Below are 17,518 nucleotides of genomic sequence, written 5' to 3' on the forward strand. Positions count from 1 at the left end.
CCCTGTGAACTGCAGACAAAAAGCCTGAAACCAGAGCCGCCCGCTACCCCCTCCCTACTACTGTACTCCCCCCGCCACGCCTAGATGCTGCAGCAGCAGCAGCAGCAGCAGCGTCCTCCTCTTGCCAGCCCCGCCCCTCGGGAAGGCCCTGTCCAGTGAAGCCTCCCCGTCGCCTTTCCACACAAGGCACCCCGCATTTGTGGAGCGCGCCGCCTCCCCAGCCTCAAGTCAGTCCACGCGCCCGCTCCTCTCCCAGCGCCCTCCCCGCGCCCGAAGTGCCGAGCTGCGCACACCCCCTTGGCGGGAGGAGCTTCTTTTGACGCCTTCCAGCGGCTTCGCCAAAGCTGCGCGCCCCTCTCCACCTGGGCCTCGCCAATAGAGGAGCGCGGGGTGCCCTCAAGGCCAGCCGGCTTCCCCCAGGCAGACTTGGGCACTTCCAAGACCCCTCCGTGCAGGCAACTCCTTCCCACCGCCGGCCCCCATTCCGTCCCGCTCTTCCCGCTGCCTAGCCTTTGTGCGGGCGCCCTCTCCGTGCAAGAGCCCTCCTCCTCCTCCTCCTCCTTCCACGCTCTCCCCGGGACTCACCAATGGAGACCAGCTTGATGTTCTCCCTGTCCAGGAACTCCAGCGCCACCGACACATTCTCCAGCTGCATCTGCCGGAACGTGGGGCGCGCGTTGTACTTGCGTCCCATCTTTTTCTGGCTGAGCACCTCGAGCAGCGCGATGAGGCGCAGCCCGTCGCCCAAGTCCGTCTGCAGGTTGGCGATGCGCTTGTTGACACATTTCAGGTGCTCGTTGCACCAGCGAGTAAAGGTGTTCTGTTGGATCTTCTTCCAGGGCGCGTCCTCCGCCAGGTCTTTCTCGGTGGCCGGCATCTCGGCAGCGACCTCCCCCTGGTTGTTGCCTCCACCGCCGCCACCAACTCCTCCGGCTCCTGCGGCCTGATGGAGTCGCGCTTGAGAACTGCTCATTATAACGGCTGGGCTTGGGTGGGTGGGACCCCGGCTCTGGGTGGGTTGGGCCCGGTTAAAGGCACAGGATCCTAAAGGAGGAGAGGGAGGTGGTTAAGAGAGGCGCGGCTGGGGGCGCAAGCAAGGCGAGGCTCGCCGCGGAGGCGCGCGCGATGGGGACGCACACCCACCCCTCAGCTCTCCTAGGAAGTAGGGACTTGAAGGAAGAACCGGGGAGTTCACCACACTTAGGCTACATAAAATAAGATGCTGGAGGGGAGGAGGGACGCGCCCGCGTCTGGGCAGCGCAAGAAACGCTACGCCCGCCGCCAAATTGCGCATACCCTGAGTAGTTAAAGTGATGGACGGGGCGGGGCATGAGCAGGCAATACCTAAAGCGAGGGTTTTGCGCTGCGCTCCTGTCCACGCTAACTTGGGAGTAAGTCCCATTTAAATCAGCGGGATTTACTTCCGAGTAAACATGTATAGGATGGGGCTACAGAGGTGCCCGGCCCCCTCTCGGACGATGAACAAGACAGCCCAACGGAGTCGTGAAGGGGGAGGCCAGATGTGGGAAAACTTCCTAGTCACGGCAGCTAAATAGAACCTCCACCCGCGAAGGCAGTATACCAGTGAAGACGCTGCGGGGCAAACAGGTTAAAGCCTTCATGCCCTGCAGCCTCTGAAAAAGGCATCTGCAGAATGTTATGCTGAACTATATACAGCACTCTTCGGTCCGATCCAGCGGATCTCTTATGCTCATGTGAGTGGGAGAGCCCGGGACAATGCGAATTTGGGAAGGGTGGCGGCGGTTTGCTGGTTAGTTGATCGAGGATACTGCTGGATCTGAGGTGTGTGTGGGGGGGGGACTTCTTTCTTTTAGCAGGGCTGGGGGTGAAAGGAAGCGGGCAAAGGAGTGGGGGGGCGCTTGGGGAGCGAAGGGAAGTAAGAAGGCGCGCGGGGGGAGGGGGGCGCTTGGTAACTTCAGCCTGAGCCAGACGGGCTGAGTCAGACGCCAGACACTGATCCGGCCGCCTTCCCTGATTCCAGACCAGGTTGAAGACGACAGCCGAAGCAGGAGACGCGGCGGGGAGGGAGCGCAGCCAGCTCCATTGTCCCCCTTGCCCTCCCCGGCCCCAACATCCTATGCGAGGGTGCGGGTTCCAGGCACCCAGCAGGCTGCTCTGGTGGTGGGAGGGATTGGAGGGCTGAGGGCAGGGTCGGTCAGGCAGGTCATCCTTTGATCTTGTCCCTGCCGTTTGGCCGAGAACCTGGTACTTACACACACACACACACACACACACACGCTCAGACAGACACGGCAACATTCGCCTAGAGAGGAGAAAACGAAACTTGCCCAGCTGTGGGGAGACAGATCTGAAGCTGAGGGAGCCGGCAGTGAGGTGGGTTTAAGGCAGGCAGACCAGCCCCCACCCCAAACCTGGAAGGCGCCGGAGGAGGAACACCACCGGGCTAGTAAGCGCACGTCTCTCAAATTCCTGCGCGATGAGGCCCCGCCGCTGGGAGCTGCCCCCTCTCCTTCCTTGTTCTCCTCCTCTTCCCCCCCCCCTCGAACGTCCACACCCGGCCCAGCCTAGCTCCTAAAAGTTACCAGACAATCCCAGCGCACAGCCCCGAGGCGATGGAAACTCCTCTGCAGGCAGGGGCGAGTGCGCGCGCGCCTTTCTACCTGGCTCGGGCTGACCTGGGTGTCTCCTCTTCCTGGGCCGAGCTATATCGATGCGAGAGCAAATGACTCCCTTTCTCTTCCCCCACCCCCCACAAGACCATGATAGGGCCAGTCTCGTCTTGTCATCATCACCATTCCAGTCAGAGAGAGCGAGAGAGAGCGCGCCAGAGAGAGCTAACAAAGAGTTGCTTCCATAGTGCGGGCAAGAATTCCCCTCCTTCCAAGCACTGCTGCCTTCTCTCTAGGAGAAAGTAATGTTGGGGAGGAACTCAAGCCTAGATTTTACTGGAGACCAGCCCCCTCCACCAAGCTCAAGCAGCACTTCCACCTCCCCCCAAAGCTGGCTTAGCCCTGAGACCTGAGGAAGTGGCAGCAGAGACTAGAGTACCTCTGAACATGTGCAGAGTGTCCACACCCAGAAGCACCACCAATTAAGGCACTGTAGGTGTGAGTACATCATAACCCCCAGGCAAACGTAAATCTTAGCAACCGTTCTTTGTAGAAAATTAATTGGAATCAATACAAATGGACTAATAGGAAATTGCCCTATACCCAGTCAAACTATTAGTCCCTTTTGCTCAGTATTGTCTACGCTGACTGCAGGGGTACAACTATAATAGAACAAGGGGAGAATAGGCCTGGGGGGGGGGCAGAGGCAAGTCACATGACTGACTCCCTCAGGCACGCACCCACCAGGGCTTCCTTCAGTTGTATTCATCCTCCAGAATTGATGTGGGTGTTAAGACCTGGAGCTACCAGAACAGCATGTCTTTCTCTAGTACCATGAAATGACTGGCATCATCCACAATTTACAAAAGATGTCTTTACTTCATGAGCTGAGCTTGCGGAGGGGGGGGGGGGGGGGGCATTTTAAAATCTTGTCTCTGGGCCCACTCCAACCTTGCTATGCCCCTGGCTGACTGGTAGAGGCTTTCCAGTCCCACTTTCCCCAAGTGCTACTACCTGGGATCCTTTTGGCAAGGGATGCTGGCGTATGAGCCTTGGGCCGTATGCATACAAGGTACCTGCTGTACTGATGAACAAAGAGCTCCCACCCACCTGATCCACCATCACCACCTCCTCTCATTCCCAGTGCTAGTTAAAGCCATGCCAGACAAATTAATCTCAGTCACTTGTAATTCGACTGGCTGGGTTCTCCACACGAAAATGAGGGATATCCTATATCACTCCAAGCCATCACAAGGCGAGATGAGGTGGCCATCTCTGGTGATAGATTTTGGACATCAGTAAGGGTGGCAAGGTGGGGAGATGCACAGGTAGGACCCACCAGATACAATCCACCAGGGAAGTTCTTTCGAACAAGCCCCATGGAAGTGAATGGGGGTTGCTCTCATTCCATGGCCGTGCAATGTGAGCAGGAGAATTTCCTGGTGGGCTGTGCCCTGTATTAAACAGTGGTGCAAGCATTAAAAGTTTGCACCAAAATGGATACCAACATTGGGGGGCCTGACTGTGCATTCTGTGCCCATGAAAACAGAGCTGCCTCTGTCTTTGTCTGAGACTGATGTTCACCTGGATCCCAACTCAGGGCATTTTTACAGGAAGGACCAGCATCCCACTCCATTCACATATGTTTTCTCTGGCTCCAAAGCATGGGGATACTTTAACTCCATAAGAAAGTGCAGGGGGCAGTTTCTGGTGAACCAAAGCAAAAACAAATAAATAAATAAATAAAAAAGTGGGGGAAACCCCGAAGAAGCTAAAAGGTTGATTACAAATTCTTTTATTAAATCTTGCTGTAGCCCTATGCATTTGGAGACAAGCTCTTGTGAAAGCAAGACTTATGAATGGTTTAAATAAAAGAATTTACAATCAACCTTTTAGCACCTCAGGGGTCCCCTCCCTCTTTTTTGCCTCGCTTGCTTCACACCCATTTCCTCCAAAGTAGTTAGTGTGCAGCAAAAAAGGCTTGCAGTGTATGAACTAGCTGCAAGGATGGAAGGCAATATATAGCTGCAGGATAGCGCTCTGTGATGTGTGTGTGTGTGTGTGTGTGTGTGTGTGTGTGTGTGTACGCACATAGATTTCTGTTTGCCACTCATTCCCTGCATACTTATGATTCAGCAGAGCTGCAGCGGCTCAACGACTTTGCAGAAACAACCCCAACTCCACCCAGACTTCCTGAGACAGTGTCTAAAAATTCTCATACTGTATCAGCTCCTGCTGCGTGCCCCACCCTGGGACTTCCCCGTCTCAAGGCAGAGGGAGGGAGGGGAGGGAGGGAGGGGAGGTCAGGTTGGACCAGACAATGTGTGTGGCAGGGGATACCCCCCTCGCTGGGGAGCAGTGGAGGAAGGAGCCTCAATTCCACACTGAGAGGGTTGCTGGTCCTTCTGCCCTTTGAACCCCTTCTTTCTAATCCCAGTAGGGTGGGGCTAATCACAGGGTGGACAAGGGACTCGGCACATGTTCAGTGACACCCTTCTCTGAGCAGCCTGGTGTTGAAATGCCCACTCACTTGCTCCAAGGCTAGAGGCTGGGGTTGGGGTGGGTGGGCTGGGGAGCCCTGCCTTCCATAAAGCCCTGATTTGATTGTAGATTTGAAGGAGGAAGCACTAAGGCAAGAGCAGAGACAACAGAAACTGCAGTGAATTAGCATCAGGACAGACAATGTAGTCATTAGAACAGCACAGCGTTGTGACTAAGAAACTAAGCTCAATGCATCAGATCTCTGGTTCATCAGCAGAAGTCGCCTTTTGCCAAGCTGCTTTTTTCTCAGTTCTCTTCCCCACTGGTTCAACACTGGGGATAAGATGTATTGGTCTACCACACAGAGTTGTTGCAAAGATGATTGAGAATGGGTACAAAGTGCTTGGAACATTCTAAAGGCCTCCATTCCCCGCCCCGCCCCGCAGAATGAATGAAAGGGAACGAACCAGGGGAGAGCTGCTGGGGAAAGCGTGCGTGGATGCCCCCTGCTGGTCTGGCTAGGAATTGTTTTGTGTTGCTGTCTCCAGCTCCCCTCTCCTAGGTCTCAGACCAAACACCTTTTAAAGGCCTAGCCTCATTACAGACAATGTGCCCAGGTAGACCCACATTTCTAAAATGTGACAAGTCTCAAATCCATCTGAAAGTCGCAGAACAAAGCATATAAATATGTAACATTTATACAACACATTTACACTGATCAAAGCACATCACAGATGCCATTTATATTATCCCTATTTTACAGATGTGTGTAGGAGGCTGGCATTTGATGCTGAGAGATTAGGGGATTGCCTAAAGCCAGTCCTGCATTCCTGGCTGAGGTAAGATTAGACAAGGCGGGTCTCATTCTTAGAAAGGTTGTAGTCAACAGAAGAAATATGATTTAACAGATCACCATAAACATAGCTTTGTTGAATGTTGTTGATGAAAGATGCCAAAGTGTTCACTTAAATAATTTTATGCTTACCTCTATTTTGTCAATTTTTCAGAGATGTGGAAAAATTTCAAAGCAGAGACTCTCTCTGATTTCAGGGTTTTCAGGAAAACTGAAATCCCCTCTAAACATTAGGGTTCCTCCCAAGCTGAAATTCTGAAGAATTTTCTCAGGTTTCTCCACATTACACACACCTGCAGACCTTGTGGGAGGATGGATTGTGTTTTGTCATTAGTGATGTCACAGGGACTGTCCAATAGGATTCTGTGACTGTCACACATTTTAAAAACCCACCTAGAAGCACCTCTAACAAAATAGCTCAGGTTCCACCTGGGGAAGGGGAGGGTTCAGGTGTTTAGCAGGAACTATATCTCCCCCCCTCCCCCCCACGGGCATACACACACAGAGGAAAATTATTTGTCAGTTATTGCAGCTGGGGTGATGAGTGGGGAGAGAAGGAAGTACATGTGGATAATGCAGAGGAGGAAAAGATTGCTTCATAGCTGTGACAAGTATCATAAGTTTGGGTTCTGAGCATTTCCTCTGTGTGTGGCTGGTTGTGGGCATCTAATGAGAATAGATATTTTGTACTTTATATTCTGAATGCAGTTGATTTAAAAAAGGACCCCATGAGCTGAGGTGGCAAAATGCACATGCAGCAGAGTTGCCTGTAACAGGGATTCCCAGATGTTGTTGACTACAACTCCCATAATCCCCAGCCAAAGACCATTCAGCTGAGGATGCTGGGAGCTGTAGTCAACAACATCTGGGAACCCCTGTTGCAAGCAACACTGCCGTGTAGCGCCATCAGTTGTAAGTGGAGCAGGCTTGTTTAAATGGCTGTGTTTCCCCCACAAGGATTTATTGCTGGCAAAACTAGCCATTTAAATGAGTGTGCACTAATCACCATGGATGGCACTGTGCAGGTGTATTGGACAAAGATAACTCAGCACATGGACACAGAAATCTGTACAGGGGGTGTGCTTCTAGATGGGATGGGATGGTGTGTGTGTGTGTGTGTGTGTGTGTGAATGTGATCTATGAGCTGGTAATTCGAGCATGGGGGCAAATGGTGTGTGTGTCTGTACAATGTGTCTGTGGTGGTTGCTAGAGGGATTCTCAGAAGACTCCTGTCATTGTGGTTCACGGCTGGGCAGGAGAGGCCTACTCGCTGCCTTTTCTGTGTGTGCTTGGGTTGACAAGCAGGTCCTGGGGGAGACAGCTCGGTCTGTCCAGCTTTGGCACAAAGGCCAGCCGCAGAGTACTTCCAGGATGAATGATCTAGTAGCAAAGTATCCAGCATTACAGCCAGAGGAAAAGCTTGGATAGGACTTGGGCGGGGTGGGCATGCAGTGCATCTCTGCGTATTGTTACACCCCTGCACCCCCAGAAATCTTTAAGAGGGGATTGGATGCTTTAAGGATGACCTGCTTTAAGAGGGGTTTGGATGACTTCATGGAGGAGAGGTCTATCAATGGCTACTAGTTAGAGGGCTAAAGGCCACCTCCAGCCTCAAAGGCAAGATGCCTCTGAGTACCAGTTACAGGGGAGTAACAGCAGGAGGGAGGGCCTGCCCTCAACTCCTGCCTGTGGGCTTCCAGTGGCATCTGGTGGGCCACTGTGCGAAACAGGATGCTGGACTAGATGGGCTTCCTTGGGCCTGATCCAGCAGGGCTGTTCTTATGTTCTTATGTAAATCCCTATCAATGCAATCCTGCAGATTTTGCACCAGCTGCACACACCCCCGGCAACAGTGTGCTCCAGTGAAGTGCTTCCCTTTTTCTAATGGGAAAAGAGCAGCCTTTTACAAATGCATATAATGCTTGTACTATGCTTTCCAGTGTTCACAGCACTGACTTTAGATTATCTTGTAATCCTTCAATTAACAGCCCTATAAGATAAGTGAGTATGATGGGGGCGCCATACTGGAGATAGTCATACTCAATTATCTCGTAAAGGAGTGGCTTGCCTAGGGCCATCTAAGGAGCTGGGGGCAGAGGCAAGATTCTGACAGGGAAATCCTGGCTTGGAGTTCAGTCTCCGCCTCTAAAGTGGTACACTCAGCACTGCCACTAGGGAGGAGGATGGGCCTGTCCCCAGTGTGATCCACGTGCACAGAGCAGGTGTGGCCCTCTCTCCTGTGTCTTCCAGACTGCAATCTCTTTACTTTATCTGATAGGACTTAACGGGAGCCCTTAAGGACTCTAAAATTCTATTGTTCTATGGGTCCTCTATCAGGGATGCTGTAGCAATGTCTTGCCACTGGGTTGGACTAGAAGTCCTTTGAGGTCCCTTCCTAGTGGCCTAGCAGTCAAGTCTACCTAAGTGAGCCACCGAATGGCACAGCAGGGAAATGACTTGACTAGCAAGCCAGAGGTTCAGATCCCTGCTGGTATGTTCCCCAGATTATGGGAAACACCTATATTGGGCAGCAGCAATATAGGAAGATGCTGAAAGGCATCATCTCATACTGCACGGGAGGAGGCAATGGTCAACCCCTCCTGCATTCTACCAAAGACAACCACAGGGCTCTGTGGTTGCCAGGAGTCGACACCCACTTGACGGCACACTTTCTTTATATAGCCCCACCCATTCATCTGCTTAACCCCCACCCACTGCTCCGTTTCTTGGGCACTCGAGAGTGTGAAAGAACCGTGGGAACGGGCTGGTATAAAGAGAGAACTGCAAGCAGCAGCATTTCCATTCTATCTGGAGCTTCCGGGCAGAACTGCTGGGGGAGGGGGAAGCAGCCATGACAAAACGGCTTAAACATTTAAAGAGCATTAACGAACCCACCTGCTGAATTCTGACTATCAGTCCAAAGCCAGCGATCTGCTCACACAGGACTTTCGGCGCCTGGTGGCCACACACTTTGCCCACATTGGCTTCTAGTGATGCCAGCGTGCGGCGGGCGCTCTTGTGCAGCTGCCGGCACACCCAGGAGTACGTGTTTGCTGCCCTGGTTTGCAACAGAGTGGTCGTAGGAGAAGGCAAACGCAGCTTCACTGGCGTGCTTGGAGATGATCACAGGGGGCCTGTTGAAGCAGCAGGCAGCCCACCCAGGCCAGGCTCTTCCTGCTGCTGACAAGTGCTAAAAGGATCACACAGGAAGCGGCCAGGCCTGTCACTGTTTCCTGCACAGAGCCGGAGTTGGACCTCTTAAGGTCCCTTCCGACTACAACATGTTCTGATCCTAAGCCAGAACATTGGCCCCTTTAGCTGAGCCCTGTCTACAATTCCCATGAAATTGATTGCCAGGAAATTTAGGACCAGCAAACGGAAGTATTTTTTCACACAACGCATAATCAACTTGTGGAATTCTCTGCCACATGATGTGGTGACAGCCAACCACCTAAGAAGGGCTTGGATAACTTCATGGAGGAGAGGTCTATCAACGGCTACTAGTCGGAGGGCCACCTCCAGCCTCAAAGGCAGGATGCCTCTGAGTCCCAGTTGCAGGGGAGTAACAGCAGGGCTTGCCCTCAACTCCTATCATCATCATCATCATCATCATCATCATCATCATCATTATTTTATTTTTACATTTATATCCCGCTCTTCCTCCAAGGAGCCCAGAGCGGTGTACTACATACTTGAGTTTCTCTTTCGCAACAACCCTGTGAAGTAGGTTAGGCTGAGAGAGAAGTGACTGGCCCAGAGTCACCCAGCTAGTTTCATGGCTGAATGGGGATTTGAACTCGGGTCTCCCCGGTCCTAGCATCTGGTGGGCCACTGTGTGAAACAGGATGCTGGACTGGATGGGCCTTGGGCCTGATCCAGCAGGGCTGTTCTTAAGTTCTTACACCAGGGGGTTCCCAACCTTGGGTCCAGTGTCCCCTCTAACAGGGATTCCCAGACGTTGTTCACGACAACTCCCAGCATCCCCTGCTGCAATGGCCTTTGGCTGGGGATTTATGGAGATGTTGCCAATAACATCTGGGGTTCCCTGTTAGAGGCCACACTGCTTGGGGTCCCCACATGTTGCTGGACAACAGCTCCCATCATCCCCAGCCACAGTGACTTTTGACCCTTGTGGCAGGGAATGCTGGCAGCTGTTGTGAAGCAACATCTGGGGACCTAAGTTAGGAACCCCTGGTCTACACTGGCTGGCAGCAGCTCTCCAGCGTTTCAGAGGGGTCTCTCCCAGCCCTCACCGGAGTTGCCAGGATTGAACCTGGGACCTCCTGCATGCAAAGCAGATGTCCTACCACTGAACAGCACTTCTTCCCCACTAGACCCTGCTCCCCAGATGTGTTTGGGGGGGGGCTCCGGTGACCATGCAATCCAAGAGGTGAACCTCAGACTCTCTGGGAATGTCATGGAGGCTGCCGGGGCTCGGCCCTCCAATCACACACCGGCGTGCACTGGTTGAGGGTTGAGATCTAGCATTCTCCGCCACCTTGCAAAGGGGCCTGGGGTACAATGGTCTGATCACGCACAACCTCTTTGGAACCCTGAAAAATATGGCTGCCCCAGGCAAATGCTTGTATAACGGGGTTGGCTGGTGAGTGTTGAAATTGGGTGCGCAATACCATTAATGGAGTTCTCTCATCTGAAGACATCAATCTTTCCTGATGAAGCTATAAGAACTAGGTGGTCTCCAAGAGCTCTCTCCCTCACACACACACGATAAGCAAGAAAGTCCCCCTTAGATCCCCCATCCCGGTAGATTCCTGAATTCTCACAGTCCTTAAGCTGCCACTGCTCATCAGTCTTAACCTGTAGCTCCTCACCAAGCACTCACTTGGAGAAATAATGTTGCTTTTTGCGGCAAAAAAGGAAGTGTGAATGAGCCCTTTGCTTCGTTCTCATAGAGATCTAGTTCTGGAGTGAGTAAGAGAGTTGGATGCAGTTCCAAGGTTCTATCCATAGGTGGCACTCTTGCTTCCCTTCCCAACACAGCACCGCCCCCCCCCACCTCCGCCCCGCTTTCTGGTAGCTCAGAAGAACTCCCAGCCTTGGGACCTGGCTTCATATTTTCCCCTTATTTGGAGAGCTTCATTTCTTTGGGTTTTTAAAATAACCAGACGGACCCTCCCCAGGGCCCTGGGGGATGGGGAGAGCAGTGGGCTGTGAGTGAGGACGTGAGGGGTGTCAACAGAGGGAGGGAGCCAGCCCAGGGGTGTGATAGAATTCTGTGGGTCGATGGGTGTGGGGAGGCTGGGACTGGGTTGGGGGGTGCGGCTGTGTATCAGCAAGGGGAGACCGCGCTGGCAGAAAGGAAGTCAGAGCAAGGATGGTGGACCCTATCCTGAATCGCATGTTAGAAAAAAATCAGTGGCGGCTTAATACTTCTGTGCCCCTGAGACAGGGCACCAAATGCCACCCCCTTGCACCTCCTCTCCCTTTCCTCCCTTTCTTTAAAAGTGGGGGCCAGGAGAGCCTCCTGCTCTCACTGGCTCCCTAATAATCTGCTACCCAAGGTGACTGCCTCACCTCGCCTCATGGAAGGGTCGCCCCTGAGAGAAACCCTCATCCTCTGGGTTAACCTGCCTGCAGTAACTACCACCCTTTGACTCTGGAATCATCACCATACTAAGCCATGCCCATTTCCCCCTATAAATGTGCACTGTTGGAATGAGCAGGGGGACGGAATCTACTGTTTTGCCACAACCTGATTGCCTTGATTGTGAGCACGTATCGGAAGGGGATTAAGAGGTAACGGACCTGTATTAAGTCGTGCAGGAATAGAGCACTAGAGAAAGGGTTAGGGCCTGCCATAATTGTCCCTGACAAGTGGCAATGGGGGGGGGGGAAGGGGGGCACAGAAGGGGCACAGTGCATATATGGGTGGGCAAGCTGTGTCCTGCATGTTAGATTTCTGAAACAGAAAGGAGGGGCAGGTGGGGGGCAAACCACTTGTGGGAGGGGCCGTTTTGCCACCCCGCCCCCAAAAGCCACCTTTGTATCCAGATACAGATGAAACGCACGGCCCATCCATACAACCCTTTGAGCCTATGGCGGCCACAGTGTTCAGCCTGCCCACGCTGACTTCCCCCCGCACTGCTGAACTGGCTGGGTATCCGTTGCCCACCCCCCACCGGTCACCTGTCCTGGACTGAGGTAGTGCCGGGTTGACTTTTGAGCAGTTGCCGATTGCACCCTGAAAAGCCAGTCCAGGCTCAGCACAGCGGGGTGGGGGGGCTTTCGCGTGACCAGCTCGGCCTGTGGCAGCACCGCTAAAAGTTAACTAGCAGCCCAGTCCTGTGCATGTCTACTTGTGAGTATGTCTCTTTGAGATCAATGGGGCCTTCTTCTAAGTAAGTGTGCCTAGGATCGAAGCCATAAACTGCAGCGGAGGTGCGTTGCCAGAGGCAGTCCAGTTATGCGGTAGCATCAAGGGGCCACCTCAGGAGAAAGAGAGAGAGAGAGAGAGAGAGAGAGAGAGAGAGAGAGGTTCTGATGGGCACCATCTTTCAGGCCTGCTCAACTTAGGCCCCCCCAGCTGTTTCTGGACTACAGCTCCCATAATCCTCAGCCACAGTGGCCAATAGCCAGGGGTGATGGGACTCATAGACCAACATCTGTAGGAGGGCCGAAGTTGGGCAGCCCTGATTAAATGCACGACACTGCATTCTACTGAGGCAGACCCTTGGTCCATCCAGCTCAGGGTTGTCTACACCAGGGATTCTTAATGTTGGGTCCCCGGATGTTATTGGACTTCAACTCCCATAATCCCCAACCAAAGGCCACTGGGCCTGGGGATTATGGGAGTTGAAGTCCGATAACATCTGGGGACCCAACGTTGAGAATCCCTGGTCTACACTGTCTGGCAGCCACTCTCCAGGGTTTTACTCAGCCTTAGCCAGAGATGTGGGTGTCAAGGATATAATCCCGGACCTTTTGCACATCCAGTTCTACCACTTTGCTACAGCCTCTCCAGTGTTCTGGCCCAGGCACAAGACTGTCTTGGGCTGCCCTTGTCAGAGCCAGCCCTAGAGTGGGTCGGGGTGAGGTGGCTGCCTCAGTGGTGGGTCTGGCGAGCCATTAAGGATGGTGGGATGGACCACACTCCTGCACAGGTCCTGTTTGTTCAGATTAGGTTTGTGCAAGTCTGCTCCCTTTGGGTTGCACACCCTGTGTTAATTGCAGGCACAAGCAGAAGTGCTATCTGGATTTTCCATCTTAGGCACTCACACACCAATGCCTATAAGCTCCCAAGGATCTTGGTACAAAAAGGTAATTTTAGAACTTGCCCAGGTGCAACAGAATTTGTCAAATGGCCTAGGGTTGCTTCTGTGAGGTCTGTCAACATATTCATACTTCCTCGTCCTCAAGATCTTCCGAACTCTTTAGCTGTTAATTTCCTAACTTTTTGCATGTTTTGCTAGAAACTACTCTTTCTGGGACTGCATAGTTCATGGTGAATTACAGGAACCGGAAGTCCACTCTCCCTCCCTGCAGTACTGCTTAAAGCAGATCCCTGTAGCGTTTGGCACATTAGGGGACCACCGTCTTGAAGGTATTCCCTAACTTGTAGGTTATCTTCCCCTACACCTATTCTACTATCCACCCTGCCCATTCCTCATCCTTTCTTTCTGTTGCAATCTACTTCTGAACGGCACATATAAAATTATACTCCAGCTTAATTGAGAACAAGGGTTCCGAGCCTTGAGCCCCCAGAAGTTATTGGACTCCAACTCCCATCATCCCCAGCCACAGTGGCCAAAGACTCGGTCCATCATGGCTGGGGATGTTGGGAGCAACATATATGGGGACCCCAAATTAGGGATCCCTGATCTGGAACAAGAGAGAAGGTAACGACCACCTCTTTGTCCTGTGGTACTCCCATTTCTAGTGCACATTAGAATCACCAGTAGGACTCCTGCACAAGATCACACCCTTTTACTCCAGAATAATTAATGGAAGATAACTAGAGCTACCATCCCCACCACCATTCAGGGTGCAGAGTCATGAACAGTAATATGGATCCCACCCATAATGATTTACTTGACGAAAGAGGGAAGTGCATTTGTTGTACTTCCTTTTGCTCCTTTTTAATTGTAAGCTCTAGGACATCTAAAGCAGACATCTACAGACTTATCTGGGAGTAATCCCAACTGGGCACAGCGAGGCTTACTTCTGGGTAAACATCATGCAATCGTGCTGCACATCAGCAATTCTACTCATACTGAATAGGGAGCATGTTTCATTGGAATCTGTCAGATTTACTTCTGAGTAAATGTAGCAGCCTTAGGAACATAGGAAACTGCCATATACTGAGTCAGACCATTGGTCTATCTAGCTCAGTATTGTCTTAACAGACTGGCAGTGGCTTCTCCAAGGTTGCAGGCAGGAATCTCTCTCAGCCCTATCTTGGAGAAGCCAGGGAGGGAACTTGGGACCTTCTGCTCTTCCCAGAGTGGCTTCATCCCCTGAGGGGAATATCTTGCAGTGCTCACACATCAAGGCTTACATTTCACCTTACAGGGCTGCTGATTGTGCACCCATCTGTATATAATGAGGAAATAAGTATGCTTTAACTGCCCAGATTGTGTGTACAAGTGGTTAGTTAAGGAATACTTAGTTTTCTATCATGAGGGTGCCACATTCACATTTGCCACATAAAATCACACTCTTGTGCTTTGTGTTAATTCATCTGGAATAATCCCAGATTCTCCTGATTCAATGCTCACAGTCACTAATGCGGATTAGAATTTGCAGCTGACCCCTAAAGGAATGTCAATAGAAAAGGTTGAGGGGAAAACGCCATTCTAGTTTGTCAGTGTAGTGTCACGGGGTAAGGTGCTGGACTTGGACCCGGAAGATCTGAGTGCAAAAATCCCCACTCCACCATGAAGTCCACCGAGTGGCCTTCTGTCAGACTAGTCTACCTCACAGGACTGTTGTGAGGAATAAAAAGAGGAAATATTCTGTATGCCACCCTGAACCCCGCGGAGGAAGGATGGGATACAAAGATGATCATAACTTTCCAGACTGTGCATATGACAAAGGGCTTAAAGAGTGTCCAGGGATAGCTAATTTGCTTTGAAGGGTATGCCCCTCTCCTGTCTTCAGCATTCACACCCATTTATGGCTCGCAGAATGCAGTCACCACTCACTGCTTCATAAATCTACCAAGGGCAGTGCACGCTTGCTCACACCCTAGCTAGACTATCGGGAGAAGTGATCAGAAGTGAAACTCTCACATCTGCCAAGCAATCAAGCATGAAAGGTGCAAGGCCCACATAACACTCAGGGCAAAGAACTCCCCCTGGACACTTTAATTACTCCTTTGTACTCAGCATCAGGTTTGGGTGAAGAGCACAAAGCAAGGTAACAGCAGCCTCCAAAGGCAGACGAACACAAAGTGTGGCAGAGTGGAAGACCGATGGATCTGACCCATGGGGCACAATCCACCCCGCAGTTCTCTTGTGCAAATCCCATTGAAATGGACAGGAGCTGTACCAGAGCACAGTTCTTGCAATGGAGCTGGTGTGAGAAAACTTGCCTCGGGTGAATTAATAGCAAGGGGGTGCTGGTTGGATTCTCCCCAGTATTGAATGCATGCTCTTATGGAGTGCCGTGCATATTCTAATATACTGCTAATATACAGGGGTGGCTTATTCTGGATTAACCAGAGTATCAGATGTGACCTTGTGTGTGTATTGCAAAAATCATAGGGCTATGATGAGTTCCAGATTTGTCCTCCCAGCCTGCACATCTCAACACACCCAGATACAACCCCAAATCGGCCACCGACAGTGAATACAGAAGAGTTTACCAAGTGGGCATTTACCACAGTGGCGGTGGTGGGCATGTCACCACGGGACAGAATGGTTGCCGTGGTGGCAACCTTGCCAAGTGGCAAGGGTTGGGGGTTTTTTTTTGGACCATCCTTCTGCTGCCCAACCATTTGATCACGAGTCTGCACCTGATGGGTGACAAAACGCTCCTTGCCACTTGGCAAGATGCTGCAGGTGAGCCGCCTGACCAGATTCCCGTAGTGGCGAGTTGCCATTTGGGGAATGCTTGTATTGAAGCACCCCCGGGGATACACAGAGCCATCATCTGCCAACATGCACGCGCGCGCACACGCCCAGGGTCTTGCCTGCCCCCCTCCCTTCCGAATGCACCAGGCTGGGGTGGTGGGTGAGAGCTGAAGCCGGGGGCGGCGGGGCGGGGGGGGGAGATCGCCTCCCAGTCTCCCCGCATGCTCACCTCCCTCCCTCGCGGAAGTCCTCCCTCTTTCCTGACAGCCCTCTCCTCACTTCCAGGCGCCCGCAAAGCCGCCGCTCGCAGGCATCCTGCCCATCCACGACCACCCCGCCTGTCCCTCGCCCTATCTGGCTCCCTCCCCGTCTCCAGCCTCCCCAGATCGGAGGATGAAGTTCAGGGCTCCTTTGCCGGCCCCGCCTCCCCAGCTCTCCCCCGGTTTGACTTCCAGACAGACTCTCAGCCCGCCCTCGTCTTCTCCTCGTTTCTTCTCCTCCATCCTGAGTCCGCGTTGTTCGGAATCCGGGGGTCCCCGCTTCGCTCCATCCTTCCTCCCTCCGCCCATCCCCTGCTTCGCTCCCTCCGTCCACTCCGCCTCTCCGGTGCCTGCTGCCGCGCTCCCCCTTTCCTTCCCTCTCCTTCCCATTCCGCCTCTCCCACGCCGCGCTTCCCTCCTCCGTCCACTCTGCCGATCCTCCCTCCCTCCCGGCGGCGGCGGCGGTGTCCTTCGGTGCCTTGCTTCTGCAGCCGTCGGTCCCGTCCCTGCGGCTGCTCTACGACGACGGTCCCTCTTGCCCGTCTCCCCGATTCCCCTCCAGCTCCATCCTCCGTCCCGATCTCTCTCTCGATCTCATTCCTTCGCTCCCTCCTCCGCCCCTTCCTCGCCCCCCGCCGCCTGGTCCCTCCTCACCTCTCCCGACGGACGGAAGGCGAGGCAGGGATTGCGGCGGCGCCGCCTGCTCAGCGACGGGTGGACGATCGGACGGGTCGATGCGTCTCGGGCTGAAGCTCGGCACCGAATGGCCGGGCAGCGGGGGGCAGCGGGGAGGACACCGGGCGGGCGGCTCAGCAAGCCTTAATTGGTAAAGAGCAGCGCCGACAGGAGGAAGGAGGGACCGGGGTGGGGGAGCCGGTGGCAGCGGATAAAGAGAGCGAGCGAGAGGGAGGAGGGACCCAGACGCCGCCCCCGGGATGATGAGCTCAGAGCGAATCTACTCCGGGGTAGATTTGGGCCCCCAGAAGCCGCCTCCTCTGATCCGGAGTAGCTGGCGAGTGAGGTGGTCGCGGCACGTTTGCCCTCTAGGGGGCGCCATCCCCAAAGTGGTACTGGACAGACAACTCTTGAGTGAGAGAGCAACAAGCCCCCCCCTCCTCCCCTCTGGGGGCATTACTAGCCATGATGTGGGGTGGGGTGTGTGTGGAACTGAGGCCCTCAGGAGCGAGAGCGACCTTCAGGGAGCAGACCGTGGGATGCAAAAGAAAAGGAGAGGTGGGATGCACAATCCACCACAATGTACTCCTCCTGTGCAAGCATCTCTGGGCGGACTTGTGCAGGAGA

The 17,518-nt window shown here is 53.3% G+C and overlaps 1 protein-coding gene across 4 annotated transcripts in view; it reads right to left on the reverse strand.

The window, feature by feature from the left end:
- Positions 1 to 17,036, reverse strand: part of FLNA (filamin A) — a 90,108-nt gene extending 73,072 nt beyond the window's left edge. For 2 of the 4 annotated variants that reach the window (XM_053292824.1, XM_053292821.1), the window contains exons 1-2: positions 16,871 to 17,036; positions 586 to 1,044 (exon numbers count right to left, since the gene is read on the reverse strand). In XM_053292824.1, coding sequence (XP_053148799.1) covers positions 586 to 973 — 388 coding nt within the window. In that variant the 5' untranslated portion in view covers positions 974 to 1,044; positions 16,871 to 17,036. The remainder of the gene's footprint in view (positions 1 to 585; positions 1,045 to 16,870) is intronic. The other 2 variants (XM_053292823.1, XM_053292825.1) reach the window with 1 other exon arrangement.
- Positions 17,037 to 17,518: the final 482 nt, after the last annotated feature.

The sequence above is a fragment of the Hemicordylus capensis genome, chromosome 2, assembly GCF_027244095.1.
Source record: "Hemicordylus capensis ecotype Gifberg chromosome 2, rHemCap1.1.pri, whole genome shotgun sequence".
In the NCBI taxonomy this organism is placed as follows: Eukaryota; Metazoa; Chordata; class Lepidosauria; order Squamata; family Cordylidae; genus Hemicordylus; species Hemicordylus capensis.